Here is a 17,070-nt window from a genome sequence, read left to right as displayed (position 1 = left end):
ACTCAGAAACCCCCCCTACGTGCGCTAGTGTGAGGGTGCACGAATGTATTCCCGGGTTCCAAATATCCGCAAGTAGTGCACCCCATGCAATGATGATTACCCGGCTTTCTGGACAAAAAATGCCTAATTGGACATGATTTAAATGAGGTGATATCAGTCCTGACTAACATATCCCTGATATTCTTTCCATGTCGATAGCATGGCATTAATCTGCAATTAGATGTTGTGGGAATCTCTGGGTCTTCTTTAGTCATCGGCCAATGATGTTTGGCAACCTGTGTGATCTTGCTGCTTGCTGTAGAGAAGGTGTTGATAAATGGAACAATATCTCTTTGTTTTGATTTCTCAGTGGAAGGTTCCAAGATCGAACTTATTGGCATGGCCAATACTTTAGCCTTTGCCTGCGCCAAATCATTTGGATTATATCCCCTCACAATGAATATGGAAATCATGGCATCAATCTTTCTCTCAGCTTCAACTTCATCACTACAAATCCTGCGTACCCGCAGTAGTTGGGAATAAGGAAGCCCCTTTTTTAATGCTGGTGGATGATGACTGCTTGGCATCAATAAGGTGTTCCTGTCTGTATATTTTCCTGAAGATTGTCGTACAGCAGGATATCATCAATATAGTGGAGGAACAGAATAATTTTTTTGTGAAATCCTGGGCACTGATAGGAAAAATGTATCCTGCGCGCCAAACATATAGCAGTTCGCATAAGTGGGGGCCACAGGAGACCCCATCGCACATCCGTGTAGCTGGAGGTAATACACCTCATCAAAGAGAAAGTAACAATTGTTAGTTAACATTTTTCTTACAGCATTAGACCCTTATGATGGGGAATATTGGTGTATAAACTAACAATGTTCGCTGGACATTTTTAGTTTATACACCAATATTCCCCATCATAAGGTTCTAATGGCTGTAAGTAAAATGTTAACTAGTATTGATTTCTATCTGACACTTTTGGAAAAGACTTCGACTAGGAATTACTTTCTCTTTGATGGGGCATATTACCTCCAGCTACGTGGATGTGCGATGGGGTCCCCTGTGGCCCCCACTTATGCAAACTGCTATATGTTTGGAGTGGAGGATAAATTATTCCTATCAGTGCCCAGGATTTCGCAACAAGTTATCCTTTTCCTCCACTATATTGACAATATCCTTCTGCTGTGGTTGGGGACCAGTGCCTGTTTAACTGAGGTATTAATCACTGTTTATTTGATGGATGAGGATATCAAGTTCACATACTGTACACCCTCAGTGAGGATCACATCAATTATCTTGATGTAGTATTCCGGAATTCGGCCCATGGTCTCAGTACGACACTCTTCAAGAAAGATACGGACAGGAACACCTTATTGATGGCAAGCAGTCATCATCAGCCAGTGTTAAAAAGGGGCTTCCTTATTCCCAACTACTGCGGGTACCATAATTTGTAGTGATAAAGTTGAAGCTGAGAGAAAGATTGATGCCATGATTTCCAGATTCATTGTGAGGGGATATAATCCAAATGATTTGGCGCAGGCAAAGGCTAAAGTATTGGCCATGCCAATAAGTTCGATCTTGGAACCTTCCAGTGAGAAATCAAAACAAAGAGATATTGTTCCATTTATCAACACCTTCTCTACAGCAAGCAGCAAGATCACACAGGTTGCCAAACATCATTGGCCGATGACTACAGAATACCCAGAGATTCCCACAACATCTAATTGCAGATTAATGCCATGTTATCGACGTGGAAAGAATATCAGGGATATGTTAGTCAGGACTGATATCACCTCATTTAAATCAGGACCAATTAGGCATTTTTTGTCCAGAAAGCCAGGTAATCTTTGCACGGAGTGCACTACCTGCGGATATTTGGAACCCGGGAATACATTTGCGCACCCTCATTCCGGGAAGATCCTGAAAATTACTAAAATACTTACCTGCAGCAGTAGGTTTGTAGTGTATATGATTCGCTGTCCATGTGGCCTAGTGTACAGTAAATTGGGCAATTATCCCGGCAATTCAAAGAAAGGATGGCTGCGCATCGTAGTGCGATCAGCCAGTGGCCAGGCATTTCAGGGACTTCAAACATTCATTAGCCACACTACGATATAAAATGATCGATCAGGTCCCTGACCCAATTCGTGGTGGTGATCGAAAAAAGAACCTGCTGCGCAGGGAGGCGAACTGGATCTTTCCCTTAAACACCATTCTTCCAATGGGCCTTAATGAACATCTCTCCCTTCATTGCTTTCTATGAAGATCTCTCTTTCTTTTAGGCATCTGATATATTTGCTTCTTTGATATTGTTATACTATACGACAGGCTGTGTGTTGTGGGCCTGATTTGGACTAATAGTATGTTACTGTCTATTATCATAATTTGTGTGGTGGCTTTAGTGGGTACTTTCACTTCTTTGTGCTCCTTTTGTTTCAGCATGTCCGGCCTGATTCTCTCTGCACTGTGTTTTTGTTAGTTTCATTTTCATGGCAACCAGTTGGGAGGCGGCTAGCTGAACTGAATAGGTCGGATCCTGATGATGTTAGTGCGCCATCCGGGACCAGATCTTGCCGCAGCACGGGTGTTTGTCGGGGTCTCTGGAGTCTATTTAGGTAAGTCTTTGTATGCATCATGTTGTTCTCTGAAGTAGGAATAAAGATTCTGAAATGTTAGTGACCTACACCTGTGCCGCAGTGTGTTATTACCTTTAACAAATCCCTGTGAGTGCCGCCTATCCATATCTCCTTAATATATATATGTATATATATATATATAAATGTGTGTGTATGTGTGTATATATATATATATATATATATATAATATATATTTAATGTGTGTGTCACATACTATACCACACCAGTGTCTTTCTTATTCAGACTTCAAGTTCAGTTTTTCATGACTCATTTCAGTGGTGGCTGTCTCATTAGTGGGAGTTGGGAGAGTGTCTGCAGGGACAATGGTGTTGCAGCGTGGTGCTGCTTGAAGTTGTACCCAGCGGCTCCGTTCCCCTTCATGGCTGCTTGTTCCGGCTTTTCTTAGGGGCTGCGGCAGCAGTGGTGAGGCAGGCACAAAGCAGGGAAGGACCAGAGCAGACACAGTGTCATGATGTAGCAGCATCATACAATGTGCTGTACAGCACTGACCAGATCAGGTGACAGGGGTAACAGGGGAGGTGATATGGGTACCCTGGCCAGCTTAATATAGTTATTTCCTTTTTGCCTTCTTGTGCTGCGCTGGACTGGTTGGCGACATGGTCAGTTTATCACACTGCAACACTGTTTTGTGCAAGCCCCCTGAACCTCGGGCCCTCCTTAAGTTCAGGGCCCGGGACAGGTGTACCCTTTGTACCCCCCTGTCGCCAGGCCTGTTCGTGAGAGCTTACATTCTAAAGGGGATTGCGCAGACAGATAGGGATGACACAGAGGGGAGGGACAGTGAGCCAGGTGTATGAGCAGTGGGTTAGGGTAAGAGTTGGAAGGCTTTGATAAAGAAGTGGGTCTTGGAAACTTGTTTGAAGTTTTCTAGAGAGGTGGAGAGTCTGATATGGAGAGGGATAGAGTTACAGAGGTAGGAAGCAGTATGGCCAAAATCTTGGATGAGGGAGTGTGAAAAAATAATCAGTTGGGAGGTGGAGAGGTGGCATTCATTTGTGGAGCGATGTGGGTGAGTGGAAGTGTGAAGAGATACTATAAGGTCAGAAATGTAAATAAGAGGATTGGGTGATGGCTTTGCAAGTGAGTGTGAAAAGTTTTAATTAGATTCAAAAGGGGAAGGGGAGCCAGTGAAGGGCTTGTGGGAGAGAGTGTGCAGATGTAGTATGTTTGAAGAGGAAGGTAAATCGGGCAGCAGCATTAGGAACAGATTGGAGTGGAGAGAGGATGAAGGCAGGGAGGCCAGATAAGAGTGGGTTACAGTAAACCAATCTGGAGATGAACAGTGAGTGGATGTGGGTCTTAATTGCCTGCAGGGTGAGAAAGCATCTGGTCCTGGAGATGTTTCTGAGGTGCAAACAGCATGACTGTGACAGGTACTGAATGTGTGGTTTGAAGGAAATGGAAAAGTCAAGAATAATTCCAAGATAACACACTTGTGGGTTAAAGGAAGTGGTGATACAGTCAATAGCTAAGAAAATGTGGGAGTTGAGGTTATTCGGGGGGGTCGGAGGATTATCACATCAGTCTTAGACACGTGACATTTAAGAAAGCGCTGGGACATCCATGAAGAAGTAGCAGAGAGACAATTGGAGATACAGGTGAGGGAGAGGGGGTAGGGTCATAAAAGGAGAGGTAGATCTGAGTACCATGAGCAAAGCAATAATATTGGAAGGCAAAATTAGGAGAGATCCAAGAGTAGAACCTTGTAGGACCCCAAATGGTAGAGGAAGAGGGGGTGGAGTCATGAGAGGAGAGAAAGAACTGTCAGAGAGGTACAGTAGGAGGAAAGCCAGGAGAGGGCAGTATCATGCAGACCCATGGTGTGAAGGATTTGCAAGAGGAGATAGTAATTCACTATGTAAAAAGCAGCAGAGAGGTCAAGGAGTATGACCAGAGAGTAGTGGCCTTTTTATTTGGCAGTAAGGAGGTAATTGCTTACTTTAATTAGGGCAGTTTTTCTGTAGAGTGGAGAGGATGAAAGCCAGACTGAAATGGGTCAAGCAGGGAGTGGGAGGAAAGAAAGGCTGTAAGATGGTTGTAGACAATATGCTCAAGGAGTTTGGAAGCAAATGGCAGTACATAGATTGGGTGGTAGTTACAGTGAGAGTCAGGATCAAGGGTGGGGTTTTTTAAGAATGGGGAAGACAAGAGCATGATTGAATGCAAAGGGGATAGTGCCTGATGAGGGAAAAATGTTAAAGACATGGGCAAGATGGGAACAGGAAACAGATAGTGTAGGATGTGAGAGGGGATAAGGGTCATGGGGGGGTATGAAAGAGGGGACAGGAACTATAAAATGGATGGGGTTTGGTATGCTGAGAAAGGAGTTGATGGGCTTCTGAGGGTCTGGTGGGATGTGATATCCTGATGTATTAAGTCCTTTTTAAATGTGACATGGGTGACAAAGTCAAGGACAGATAGTGAGGAGAAGAGTCAAGGATGGGGTGGGGGTCCAAGGAGGTAGATGAAAGTGGTGAAAAGATGATAGAAGTTGAACGATTGGGAGGAGATGAGGATCTTGAAATACATCAGTTTAGAGAGAGAAAGGGCAGCATTGTAGTTTGAGAGCATACATTTGAAATGGAGTGGATGTGCAAGGGTGAGTAGTGACCACCGGAACAACAGAGAAAAAATGTCAACGGTCCAGGCACGCCTGCGTTGCCCGGATCACGCCCCCTAAATGGAGGCCAAATGCCGCTGGCCCGCCCCCTCCTGCCCAGCGACTGCCTCTGCCTGTCAATCAGGCATAGGCGATCGCAGGGCTAAGACAGACGTCGGCTGTCTGACATGTGCCAGCGCACTGCGGTGCCGACACATGCACAGTTCAGACCTGATCGCTGCTGTGCAAAAACGCACAGCAGCTATCAGGTCTGAATCAGCCCCAATGTGTGGACACTAGTGCTGTTTTGCTGGCAGAAAATTATACTTTTTTGTAGCCCTAACTGAGCCCTAATCAATATTTTATTTCCAAGACAAACATCACAAATACATTATTTATTCTCAGCACAACACTATCTGTATAATCCTAATTACATTGCTAAAATAATTGCCTAATATTCATTAAAGAAAAGGAAAATCAGAAATAATTACTTTAAAATGTCAACATAATCTAATTAAACATTTCAATCACTTTTATTTGGTAAAGCAGTTTTAATGTCACTTGTTTTCTAATTTTAATGTACTGTCATTTTCAAGATTGTGTTGCTGTATACTTTTCCATATAAAGCATTAATATATAGAACTAATTTGTTCTGCAGATATGTAGCTCTGTTTGATGCATCTTGCAATACAATGTACAATGCAGTGATGAAAGAGAGCAACAGACTTAAAGTGTGGAGTGTGCTGGGGGAAGACACTGGAGCATACCTAGTTAACAAGGACAGGACAAGACTGCTTTCTAAAAGGGATCTTATAGGTAATGTTTAATTCTCAATATTTTTGAATGTGTTCTGAGTTTTTCATGATATACTCTAGGTCTACCCAGATTTTGAAGTATATCATGATATTGAAGATATAGGGGTGTATTCAATTGATGTCTGATCCTTTCCGACGGAAAGGATCCGACATCCCATCGGTCGGATTTGGCCGTTCCCGACAATGTCAATCTGACTTTTTTTTAAAGTCGGATTGACATTGTCGGAAACGGGGCTAAAACCTGTTGGATTTGCCCGCGCTTCTGACAAAACACGTGGATCCGCGGCTATTACGTCGATCCATGTGTTTTCCGACAAGTCGGAAAAAAAGCAGGGGGATTGAATAGGTTGGAACAGTTTCAGACCTAAAAAAGTCGGAAACTGCCGTCTTTCCGACAAGACGGCAGTTTCTGACTACAATTATTGAATACACCCCATAGGCTACAATGCCACTGTCAAAATAAGTGTGATTGATTTTTCCTATTATCATTATTATAACTAGTACTTAATGGAGCATGCATGCATTATGCAGGTGGGAGTAGGAAGTGGTCAACAGCAAAAGTCAAAGGAATTCATCATCAGAAGATGGGACAGTACAATTGGGTGGATATGTTGATACTAATTGATGTAGAGCTAAGTAGATGAGAACCAGGGTTAACAATGTTATTATGGATGAAACTGGTCACCAATACAATGCATAATATAAGGTTGCACTGTTGACTGAAAGCTTAGTGACAAGATCATTGAGGCAGCCATATTCAAGATGGATTATAGGGATTCCAGTTTAGATAATTGGTGGCCACTATGCATGGAATTATAGTAATGACGATGGTGGATCTTCTTAGGTATGGGTTTATTACAGATATAAAGATATCAGTGAGAACACAAATGAGCTTGCAAAAGAAACACTGAAGGAACATTTGGAGCGGTAGGGTTTCAACCAGAAAGGAGTTGAGGATTGGGAATAAACAGGGATGGGAACTGTAACAAGGTCATCAGATAGGTGCACAAGGGATAAAAGAGAATAATACCCTTTGGATTTAGAATGCCAAAGATCATAAGAATGTTTTCTGAGAGGAAAAAAGTTAGATGAAAGTTATTAGATTAGGTAGGAATATACAGTCTAAGATGTTCAAGGAATATCGATGTAGAGTAAAAGGGAATTTAAAGATTAGGGAGTAGTTGAAGGATCATGACTGTATCTTCATTGATGATGGGTTTAAATAAGGATGGAGGAGTCACATGATGAAGCAGTCAGTTATTAAGAAGAGTTGCTGCTGGGAGATGGTGGTACTGTTTCCAGTCTGATAGTGCTGTTTCACCCTTGAAAATCTTGCATTTTATCTTGTCTGTTGGGTATCTCAAAGGTGTGAATGGTGACAATGATTTTGGCAGAGACTTGTTCACCCAGAGGCAAATGTAGGTATCCGATCAAGGATATATGAGTAAAGTGATAAAGAGTAAACCAGCAAGAATGTAACAAGGACAAAGCGGTTTATGGGGGTCATTCCGAGTTGATCGCTCGCTAGCAGTGTTTAGCAGCCGTACAAACGCTATGCCGCCGCCCACTGGGAGTGTATTTTAGCTTAGCAGAAGTGCAAATAAATGTATCGCAGAGCGGCTACAAAGTTTTTTTGTGCAGTTTCAGAGTAGCTCAAAACCTACTCAGCGCTTGCAATCACTTCAGACTGTTTAGTTCCTGTTTTGACATCACAAACCCGCCCAGCGTTCGCCCAGCCACGCCTGCATTTTTTCTGGCACGCCTGCGTTTTTACAAACACTCCCTGAAAACGGTCAGTTGCCACCCAGAAAAGCCCACTTCATGTCAATCACTCTGCGGCCACCAGTGCGACTGAAATGCTTCGCTAGACCCTGTGCAAAACGACATCATTCGTTGTGCCCATACGATGCGCGTGCGCATTGCGCCACATACGCATGCGCCGAACTGACGTGTTTTTTGCCGGATCGCTGCGCTGCGAACAAATGCAGCTAGCGATCAACTCGGAATGACCCCCTATGTGATTTAGCAGCAATTTCTTCAGATTTGAAAGGATTATATCTCTTTTCCTAATCTGGCGTAAAACCAACTACTTTTCATATTTCATATTCACAGTGGGCTCTTAAAAAAGCAATGGCTATTATGCAGATAGCTTTAAATCAATTTTCTCTTACGTCTTAGAGGATGCTGGGGACTCCGTAAGGACCATGGGGTATAGACGGGCTCCGCAGGAGACATGGGCATTCCAAAGACTTTAGAATGGGTGTGCACTGGCTCCTCCCTCTATGCCCCTCCTCCAGACCTCAGTTAGATCCTGTGCCCAGAGGAGACTGGGTGCATTGCAGGGGAGCTCTCCTGAGTTTCTCTGAAAAAGACTTTTGTTAGGTTTTTTATTTTCAGGGAGCACTGCTGGCAACAGGCTCCCTGCTTCGAGGGACTGAGGGGAGAGAAGCAGACCTACTTAAATGATAGGATCTGCCTCTTAGGCTACTGGACACCATTAGCTCCAGAGGGTCGGAACGCAGGTCTCACCCTCGCCGTTCGTCCCAGAGCCGTGCCGCCATCCTCCTCACAGAGCCAGAAGATTGAAGCCGGGTGAGTATATGAAGAAAAAAGACTTCAAAGGCAGCAGAAGACTTCAGATCTTCACTGAGGTAACGCACGGCGGTAACGCTGCGCGCCATTGCTCCCACAAGTACACACACAGCGGGCACTGTAAGGGTGCAGGGCGCAGAGGGGGCGCCCTGGGCAGCAATTTTAACCTCAAAGGTACACTGGTAGATGAATTAGATACTGCAGAGGCGGTATATTAACAAACCCCCGCCAGTATAAATAATTTGAGCGGGACCGAAGCCCGCCGGTGAGGGGGCGGAGCTTGATCCTCCAGCACTAACCAGCGCCATTTTCTCCACAGCACACTGCAGAGAAGTTGGCTCCCCGGACTCTCCCCTGCTGAACACGGTTACAGAGGGCAAAAAAGAGAGGGGGGGGGGCCCACATTTAATTGGCGCAGTGTGTATTTATATAATTTTATAAAAGCGCTGTACTAACTGGGATTTTATTCCAGTGTCCGGTGGCGCTGGGTGTGTGCTGGCATACTCTCTCTCTGTCTCTCCAAAGGGCCTTATTGGGGGACTGTCTCCATATAGATATATCCCTGAGTGTGTGGGGGTGTCGGTACGTGTGTGTCGGCATGTCTGAAGCAGAAGGCTCATCTAAGGAGGAGGTGGAGCAGATGATTGTGGTGTCTCCGTCGGCAACGCCGACACCTGATTGGTTGGACATGTGGAATGTTTTAAATGCAAATGTGGCTTTATTACATAAGAGATTAGACAAAGCAGAGTCCAGGGATAATACAGGGAGTCAATCAATGGCTTTGACGGTGTCACAGGGCAGACACCGATACCGACACGGATTCTGACTCCAGTGTCGACTACGATGATGCGAGGTTACACCCAAGGGTGGCCAAAAGTATTCATTATATGATTATTGCAATAAAAGATGTTTTGCATATCACAGATGACCCCTCTGTCCCTGACACGAGGGTATGCATGTTTAAGGAAAAGAAACCTGAGGTAACCTTTCCCCCATCTCATGAGCTGAACACGTTATTTGAAATAGCTTGGGAGACTCCAGACAAAAAACTGCAGATTCCCAAGAGGATTCTTATGGCGTATCCTTTCCCTACACAGGACAGGGTACGGTGGGAATCCTCGCCCAGGGTGGACAAGGCTTTAACGCGCTTGTCCAAGAAGGTGGCGCTACCGTCTCCAGACACGGCAGCCCTCAAGGATCCTGCTGATCGCAGACAGGAAACTACCTTAAAATCTATTTATACACATACGGGTGCTTTACTCAGACCGGCAATAGCATCAGCTTTAGGTTTGTAGCGCAGTAGCAGCTTGGACAGATACCTTGTCAGCTGACATTGATACCCTAGATAGGGATACCATTTTATTGACCTTAGGTCACATTAAAGACGCAGTCTTATATATGAGAGACGCTCAGAGAGACGTTGGGCTGCTAGGTTCGAGAGCCAACGCCATGGCGATTTCTGCTAGGCGAGCCCTGTGGACCCACCAATGGACGGGTGATGCCGACTCAAAGAGGCATATGGAAGCTTTGCCTTACAAGGGTGAGGTTTTATTTGGGGAAGGTCTCGCGGACCTGGTTTCCACAGCTACCGCTGGTAAATCTACTTTTTTGCCTTATGTTCCCCCACAGCAAAAGAAAACTCCACAATATCAGATGCAGTCCTTTCGGTCGCATAAGTCCAGAAGAGGTCGGGGCTCTTCCTTCCTCGCCAGAGGTAAGGGTAGAGGGAAACGAATGCCTGCTACGGCTAGTTCCCAGGAACAGAAGTCCTCCCCGGCTTCTACTAAATCCACCGCATGACGCTGGGGCTCCACTGAGGGAGTCCGCGCCGGTGGGGGCACGTCTTCGACTCTTCAGCCACGTCTGGGTTCAGTCAGACGTGGATCCTTGGGCGATGGAAATTGTATCCCAAGGCTACAAGCTGGAATTCGAAGAGGTGCCTCCACGCCGATTTTTCAAATCGGCGTTACCAGCTTCTCCCCCAGAGAGAGAGAGATAGTTTTAGCTGCAATTCAAAAGCTGTGTCAACAGCAAGTGCTTGTCAAGGTTCCCGTAGTTCAACAGGGGAAGGGGTACTATTCAACCCTGTTTGTGGTTCCGAAGCCGGATGGCTCGGTCAGACCCATTCTAAATCTAAAATCCCTAAACCTATACTTGAAAAAGTTCAAATTCAAGATGGAATTGCTCCGGGCAGTTATCTCCAGCCCGGAAGGGGGGATTTTATGGTGTCACTGGACATAAAGGATGCATACCTTCATGTCCCCATATATCCCCCTCATCAGGCGTACCTGAGATTCGCTGTACAGGACTGTCATTACCAGTTTCAGACGTTGCCGTTTGGGCTTTCTACGGCCCCGAGGATTTTCACCAAGGTAATGGCGGAAATGATGGTGCTCCTGCGCAGGCAGGGAGTCACAATTATCCCGTACTTGGAGAATCTCCTGATAAAAGCGAGATCGAGAGATCAGTTGCTGATAAGCGTGTCGCTCTCCCTGAGAGTGCTACAGCAGCATGGCTGGATTCTAAATCTACCAAAGTGACAGTTGGTTCCAACGACTCAGCTATCGTTCTTAGGCATGATTCTGGACACGGAACAAAAGAGGGTTTTTCTCCCAATGGAAAAAGCCCAGGAACTCCAGAACATGGTCAGAGACCTGTTAAAGCCAAAAAGAGTGTCAGTTCATCAATGCACTCGAGTACTGGGAAAAATGGTGGCGACCTACGAGGCCATCCCCTTCAGCAGGTTTCATGCGAGGACTTTTCAGTGGGACCTTCTGGACAAGTGGTACGGGTCCCATCTTCAAATTCATCAGAAAATAAGCCTGTCCCCCAGGGCCAGGGTGTCTCTCCTGTGGTGGCTGCAGAGTGCTCACCTTCTAGAGGGTCGCAGGTTCGGCATTCAAGACTGGGTTCTGGTGACCACGGATGCAAGCCTCCGAGGATGGGGAGCAGTCACACAAGGAAGACATTTTCAGGGACTATGGTCAAGCCAGGAGGCTTGTCTACACATCAACATACTGGAATTAAGGGCCATATTCAATGGCCTACGACAAGCGGAGAATCTTCTTCGCGACCTACCGGTTCTGATTCAATCAGACAACGTCACAGCCGTGGCTCATGTAAACCGCAAAGGCGGGACAAGGAGCAGAGTGGCAATGGCGAAAGCCACCAGTATTCTTCGCTGGGCGGAAAATCACGTAAGCGCTCTGTCAGCAGTCTTCATTCCGGGAGTGGACAACTGGGAAGCAGACTTCCTCAGCAGACACGATCTCCATCCAGGAGAGTGGGGACTTCATCAAGAAGTTTTTGCAGCGATAACAATTCTTTGGGGACTTCCTCAAATAGACATGATGGCGTCATGCCTCAACAAGAAGCTTTGGAGGTATTGTGCCAGGTCAAGGTACCCTCAGGCAGTAGCGGTAGACGCCCTGGTGACACCATGGGTGTTTCAGTCAGTCTATGTGTTCCCTCCTCTTCCTCTTATCTCAAAAATATTGAGAATCATAAGACGGAAAAGTGTGCAGACAATACTCATTGTTCCAGATTGGCCTCGAAGGGCCTGGTATTCAGATCTTCAGGAGATGCTCACAGAAGATCCATGGCCTCTTCCTCTCAGGGGGGACCTGTTGCAGCAGGGGCCCTGCGTGTTGCAAGACTTACCGCGGTTACGTTTGACGGCATGGCAGTTGAACACCGAATCCTAGCTGGGAAAGGTATTCCGGAGGAAGTCATCCCTACTCTGATAAAGGCTAGGAAGGAGGTGACGGCGAAACATTATCACCGTATCTGGAGGAAGTATGTATCTTGGTGTGAAGCCAGGGATGCTCCTACGGAAGATTTCCACCTGGGCCGTTTTCTCCACTTCCTACAGACAGGAGTGGATATGGGCCTGAAGTTAGGCTCCATTAAGGTACAGATTTCGGCCCTATCTATATTCTTTCAGAAGGAATTGGCTTCTCTCCCAGAAGTCCAGACTTTTATAAAGGGAGTGCTACACATCCAGCCTCCTTTTGTACCCCCAGTGGCACCATGGGACCTTAACGTGGTGTTACAGTTCCTAAAATCTCACTGGTTTGAGCCTCTTCAAACAGTTGAATTAAAATTTCTCACTTGGAAGGTGGTCATGTTGTTGGCCTTGGCATCTGCAAGGCGGGTGTCCGAATTGGCGGCTTTGTCTCACAAAAGCCCCTATCTGATTTTCCATGTGGATAGAGCAGAGTTGAGGACTCGTCCTCAATTTTTGCCTAAGGTGGTTTCATCGTTTCATATGAACCAACCTATTGTGTTGCCTGTGGCTACGGGGGACTTGGAGGATTCCGAGTCCCTTGCTGTAGTCAGGGCCTTAAAAATGTACGTAGCCGGGACGGCTCGGGTTAGGAAAACAGAGGCACTGTTTGTCCTGTATGCAGCCAACAAGGTTGGCGCTCCTGCTTCTAAGCAGACTATTGCTCGCTGGATCTGTAACACGATTCAGCAGGCTCATTCTACGGCTGGATTGCCGTTACCAAATTCGGTAAAGGCCCATTCCACTAGGAAGGTGGGCTCTTCTTGGGCGGCTGCCCAAGGCATCTCGGCATTACAGCTTTGCCGAGCGGCGACTTGGTCGGGTTCAAACATTTTTGCAAAATTCTACAAGTTTGATACCCTGGCTGATGAGGACCTCATGTTTGCTCAATCGGTGCTGCAGAGTCATCCGCACTCTCCTGCCCGGTCTTGAGCTTTGGTATAATCCACATGGTCCTTACGGAGTCCCCAGCATCCTCTAGGACGTAAGAGAAAATAAGATTTTAAACCTACCGGTAAATCTTTTTCTCCTAGTCCGTAGAGGATGCTGGGCACCCGTCCCAGTGCGGACATATTTCTGCAAGGCTTGTATATAGTTGTTGATTACATAAGGGTTATGTTACAGTTAAGATCAGTCTTTGGCTGATACTGTATTGTTCATACTGTTAACTGGTTGCGTATATTCCATGTTATACGGTGTGGATGGTGTGGGCTGGTATGAAACTTGCCCTTAGATTAACAAAAATCCTTTCCTCGTCTACTCTGGGCACAGTTTCTCTAACTGAGGTCTGGAGGAGGGGCATAGAGGGAGGAGCCAGTGCACACCCATTCTAAAGTCTTTGGAGTGCCCATGTCTCCTGCGGAGCCCGTCTATACCCCATGGTCCTTACGGAGTCCCCAGCATTGTCTACGGACTAGGAGATAAAGATTTACCGGTAGGTTTAAAATCTTATTATTTGGTAAAACAGTTTATTATGTATAATTACAAAATGGCCAAGGTCATGGAACTAGATCCTTACACAGTTCCCTTCCACAAATACATTTTAGTTTTTAATTGTTGTGTATTGGATGTGCACTATTTATACTTAGGAATATTAAGCAAAATTCAAATGTTTGCTTAAAAATAGAAGTGGAGCAGATTCATGTATACACAGCACAAGACTTTAATTGTGTTTGTTTCCCTGTGTTTAAGCTCTGGATGGTTCAGTACAGGAGAGTGAGTTTGTGTCTGTGGACCCTGTACTTGGACTAATCACACCTAAGCCGCACTCCGTCATGCTTCTGTCCAGTAACTATCTGACGCCGGTTCCTAGTGGTTTCTTCCTGCACAGTGATACAGGGAAGGTCCTCCCTATAGCTGGGAATGTCGGTTATGACCCAGCTACCTCTCAGCTTATCTCTACTGTAGATTCAGCATTGGGTAAGAATCATCAGCAAAAGGAAATAGATAAAGCACTGTCACAATCTAAATGGGTAACAGTCACAATGACCTGTGGAAACTTTATATACAGTATGTTGTTTAGAGCATATTATTGAAATAATCCTGTACTGCCATATAATTTGCATTGTGTTTTATTGCAGCAGATAACAAGCATGCTGGTAGTCTGGAGCCCTGTACATGGAACTACTTATATCACTGTTTATTTACATTTTGAGCTAAAGATTCAACTTTTTATATTCTAGGTAAAATTTGGAAAACAGGAAGGTCAATATTGCCATATGTCAATTACCCGGTGAATCCAAGTACAGGCTTACCAGTGGATTGTAAGCTCTCTGATCTACATCAAGCTCAGTGCGAAAACTTCACAAGAATGGTGGATCCAACATCAGGTCTGGAAGTTCCTATACTGGCGGTAACAAGACATCCCAGAACACGCCAATGGCTGGCAGTAGCAGGGACATATATGCATCCCCTAACAAACACACTGTCTCCAATTGAAATTGGAGGTCCTATGGTGGGAGCTAGAGGAAAACTGTATCCAGTTCTAGGTGTTGGCATAGATAACACCACGGGTAATTACCACAATACTGTAACTTGTAGAGACATGTTTTTTTCTTTTATATATATATATATATATATATATATGTGTATATATGAGCAAACTGTTGCACACTCTCTTGCAGCGCACACAATCGTAGACCTACTGTACAATGTGTGTGATGAAATGTACTTACTATATCCATTCCATTACCTCTTTAGTATAGCACCGTGGTTTATTTTCAACGTTGCTCCTAAAAAGTTTATTTGAGACGTATCCATTAAATTAATAAATGTTGGGGTTATCACAAAGGTCAATGCCCTAAATGACAGTGCTTTTTTACATTAGAGTCCACTATAAGGAGTGCCTAAAACCAGTGCTGAATTACCAACAGGGCAGCTGGGACTGTCGTCCAGGGTCCCCCACACATGCCTACATCACCAGTGTGGGGGGCCATATGGCATAATGTGAACAGAGTTTTCTCTGTGGCATAATGTGAACAGGGGACACTATAGTGTGTTACATTTGTAACATCGCCAACATATCATATAAACAATTTTACTTGTATATTCTCCATCAAGTTATTTGCACTGGTGCCCCAACAAACCTTAATAGAGCCCTGCATGGAAGGTGCAAATACCATCCCACTGAACATATAGACAATGGATAATAGTTCATTTGTGAATAAAGAAATGTTTTCTGGGCTTGCTAAACAAGGAACACCCTGTGCACTGTCCACCCCTGGAATCTCACGTCTGCCTTGTTCCACAGAACAGATCTCATTTTTTGTTAGTGTGAAAAGCATGCATGCTACCTATCTTAGCATTTAGTTAGCAGCAACTGGGGGTTCGGTATGTAATACCTGCGGTCGGGGTGCCGGAGGTCACATGACCAAAAGTGGCATCCCAACACTGAAGGTCCCGATATCAGATGGTGTAAGTATTTTTACACTCCCCTAGCCTAACCCTAACCCTTGGGGGGTGGCAGCTATGGCCAACCTCCCAGGGGTGGAAGCTAGGGCTAACCAAACCCCTTACCCCCCCCAGTGCCTAACCCTAACCCCCCAGAGAAGAAGTTACCATGGAGAAATATCAGATTTTTACAGCGGTTGCCCTGATTAGTGACAATATTTCCCAATTATTGCTAATTCCCATAGAGTAGGTATGTTGCAAACATAGGGCCTAATTCAGACCTGATCGCACCAGCAAATTTGTTAGCAAATGGGCAAAACCATGTGCACTGCAGGTGGGGCAGATATAACATGTTCAGAGAGAGTTAGATTTGGGTGTGGTGTGTTTAACCTGAAATCTAAATTGCAGTGTAAAAATAAAACAGCCAGTATTTACCCTGCACAGAAACAATATAACCCACCCAAATCTAACTCTGTCTGCACATGTTATATCTGCCCCCCCCCTGCAGTGCACATGGTTTTGCCCATTTGCTAACAAATTTGCTGCAGCAATCAGGTCTGAATTAGGCCCATTGTTTTAAACTAAAGCTTTGTGCTTTTCGGAGCAGCTACCGAGGAACCCGGGCAATATTGAATGACTCCAGTACATTGGTTTCTGCCTCTGCAACTCATGGCAAATTGACTACTTACAATAACTAACAGGAGCCCTCAGGCCTTTAATAGAAGGGCCAGGGATTATACATGAATGATAATAATAATAGTAATAATAAACGCTCACTTTCTACCCCATCTGTGTCACTCATGTCTGTGTGCCCCTCCCCTTTAGAATGTAAGCTCTCACGAGCAGGGTCCTCTTCCCTCATGTGCTTTTACGTCTCTTACTTAACCTATTATCTATTTCTCTGACGTCCTAGTGGATGCTGGGGACTCCGTCAGGACCATGGGGATATAGCGGCTCCGCAGGAGACAGGGCACAATAATAAAAGCTTTAGGATCAGGTGGTGTGCACTGGCTCCTCCCCCTATGACCCCCCTCCAAGCCTCAGTTAGATTTTTGTGCCCGACGAGAAGGGTGCAATCTAGGTGGCTCTCCTGAGCTGCTTAGAATAAAAGTTTAAGTTAGGTTTTTTATTTTCAGTGAGTCCTGCTGGCAACAGGCTCACTGCTACGAGGGACTTAGGGGAGAGAAGAAAACTCACCTGCATGCAGGATGGATTTGCTTCTTAGGCTACTGGACACCATTAGCT

At 45.3% G+C, this 17,070-nt stretch overlaps 1 protein-coding gene across 1 annotated transcript in view; it reads left to right on the top strand.

Annotated features, from left to right (window-relative positions):
- The window catches only part of LOC134965294 (uncharacterized), a 282,440-nt gene that overhangs the window by 118,300 nt on the left and 147,070 nt on the right, over positions 1-17,070 (top strand). The window contains exons 14-16 of the mRNA XM_063941773.1: positions 5,903-6,060; positions 14,128-14,355; positions 14,619-14,948. Of these exons, the coding sequence (XP_063797843.1) occupies positions 5,903-6,060; positions 14,128-14,355; positions 14,619-14,948 (716 nt within the window). The remainder of the gene's footprint in view (positions 1-5,902; positions 6,061-14,127; positions 14,356-14,618; positions 14,949-17,070) is intronic.

Source organism: Pseudophryne corroboree, chromosome 10 (genome assembly GCF_028390025.1).
Source record: "Pseudophryne corroboree isolate aPseCor3 chromosome 10, aPseCor3.hap2, whole genome shotgun sequence".
NCBI lineage: Eukaryota > Metazoa > Chordata > Amphibia > Anura > Myobatrachidae > Pseudophryne > Pseudophryne corroboree.
The sequence above is the reverse complement of the archived record's forward strand: the minus strand, read 5'-3'. Positions and strand labels throughout refer to the sequence as shown.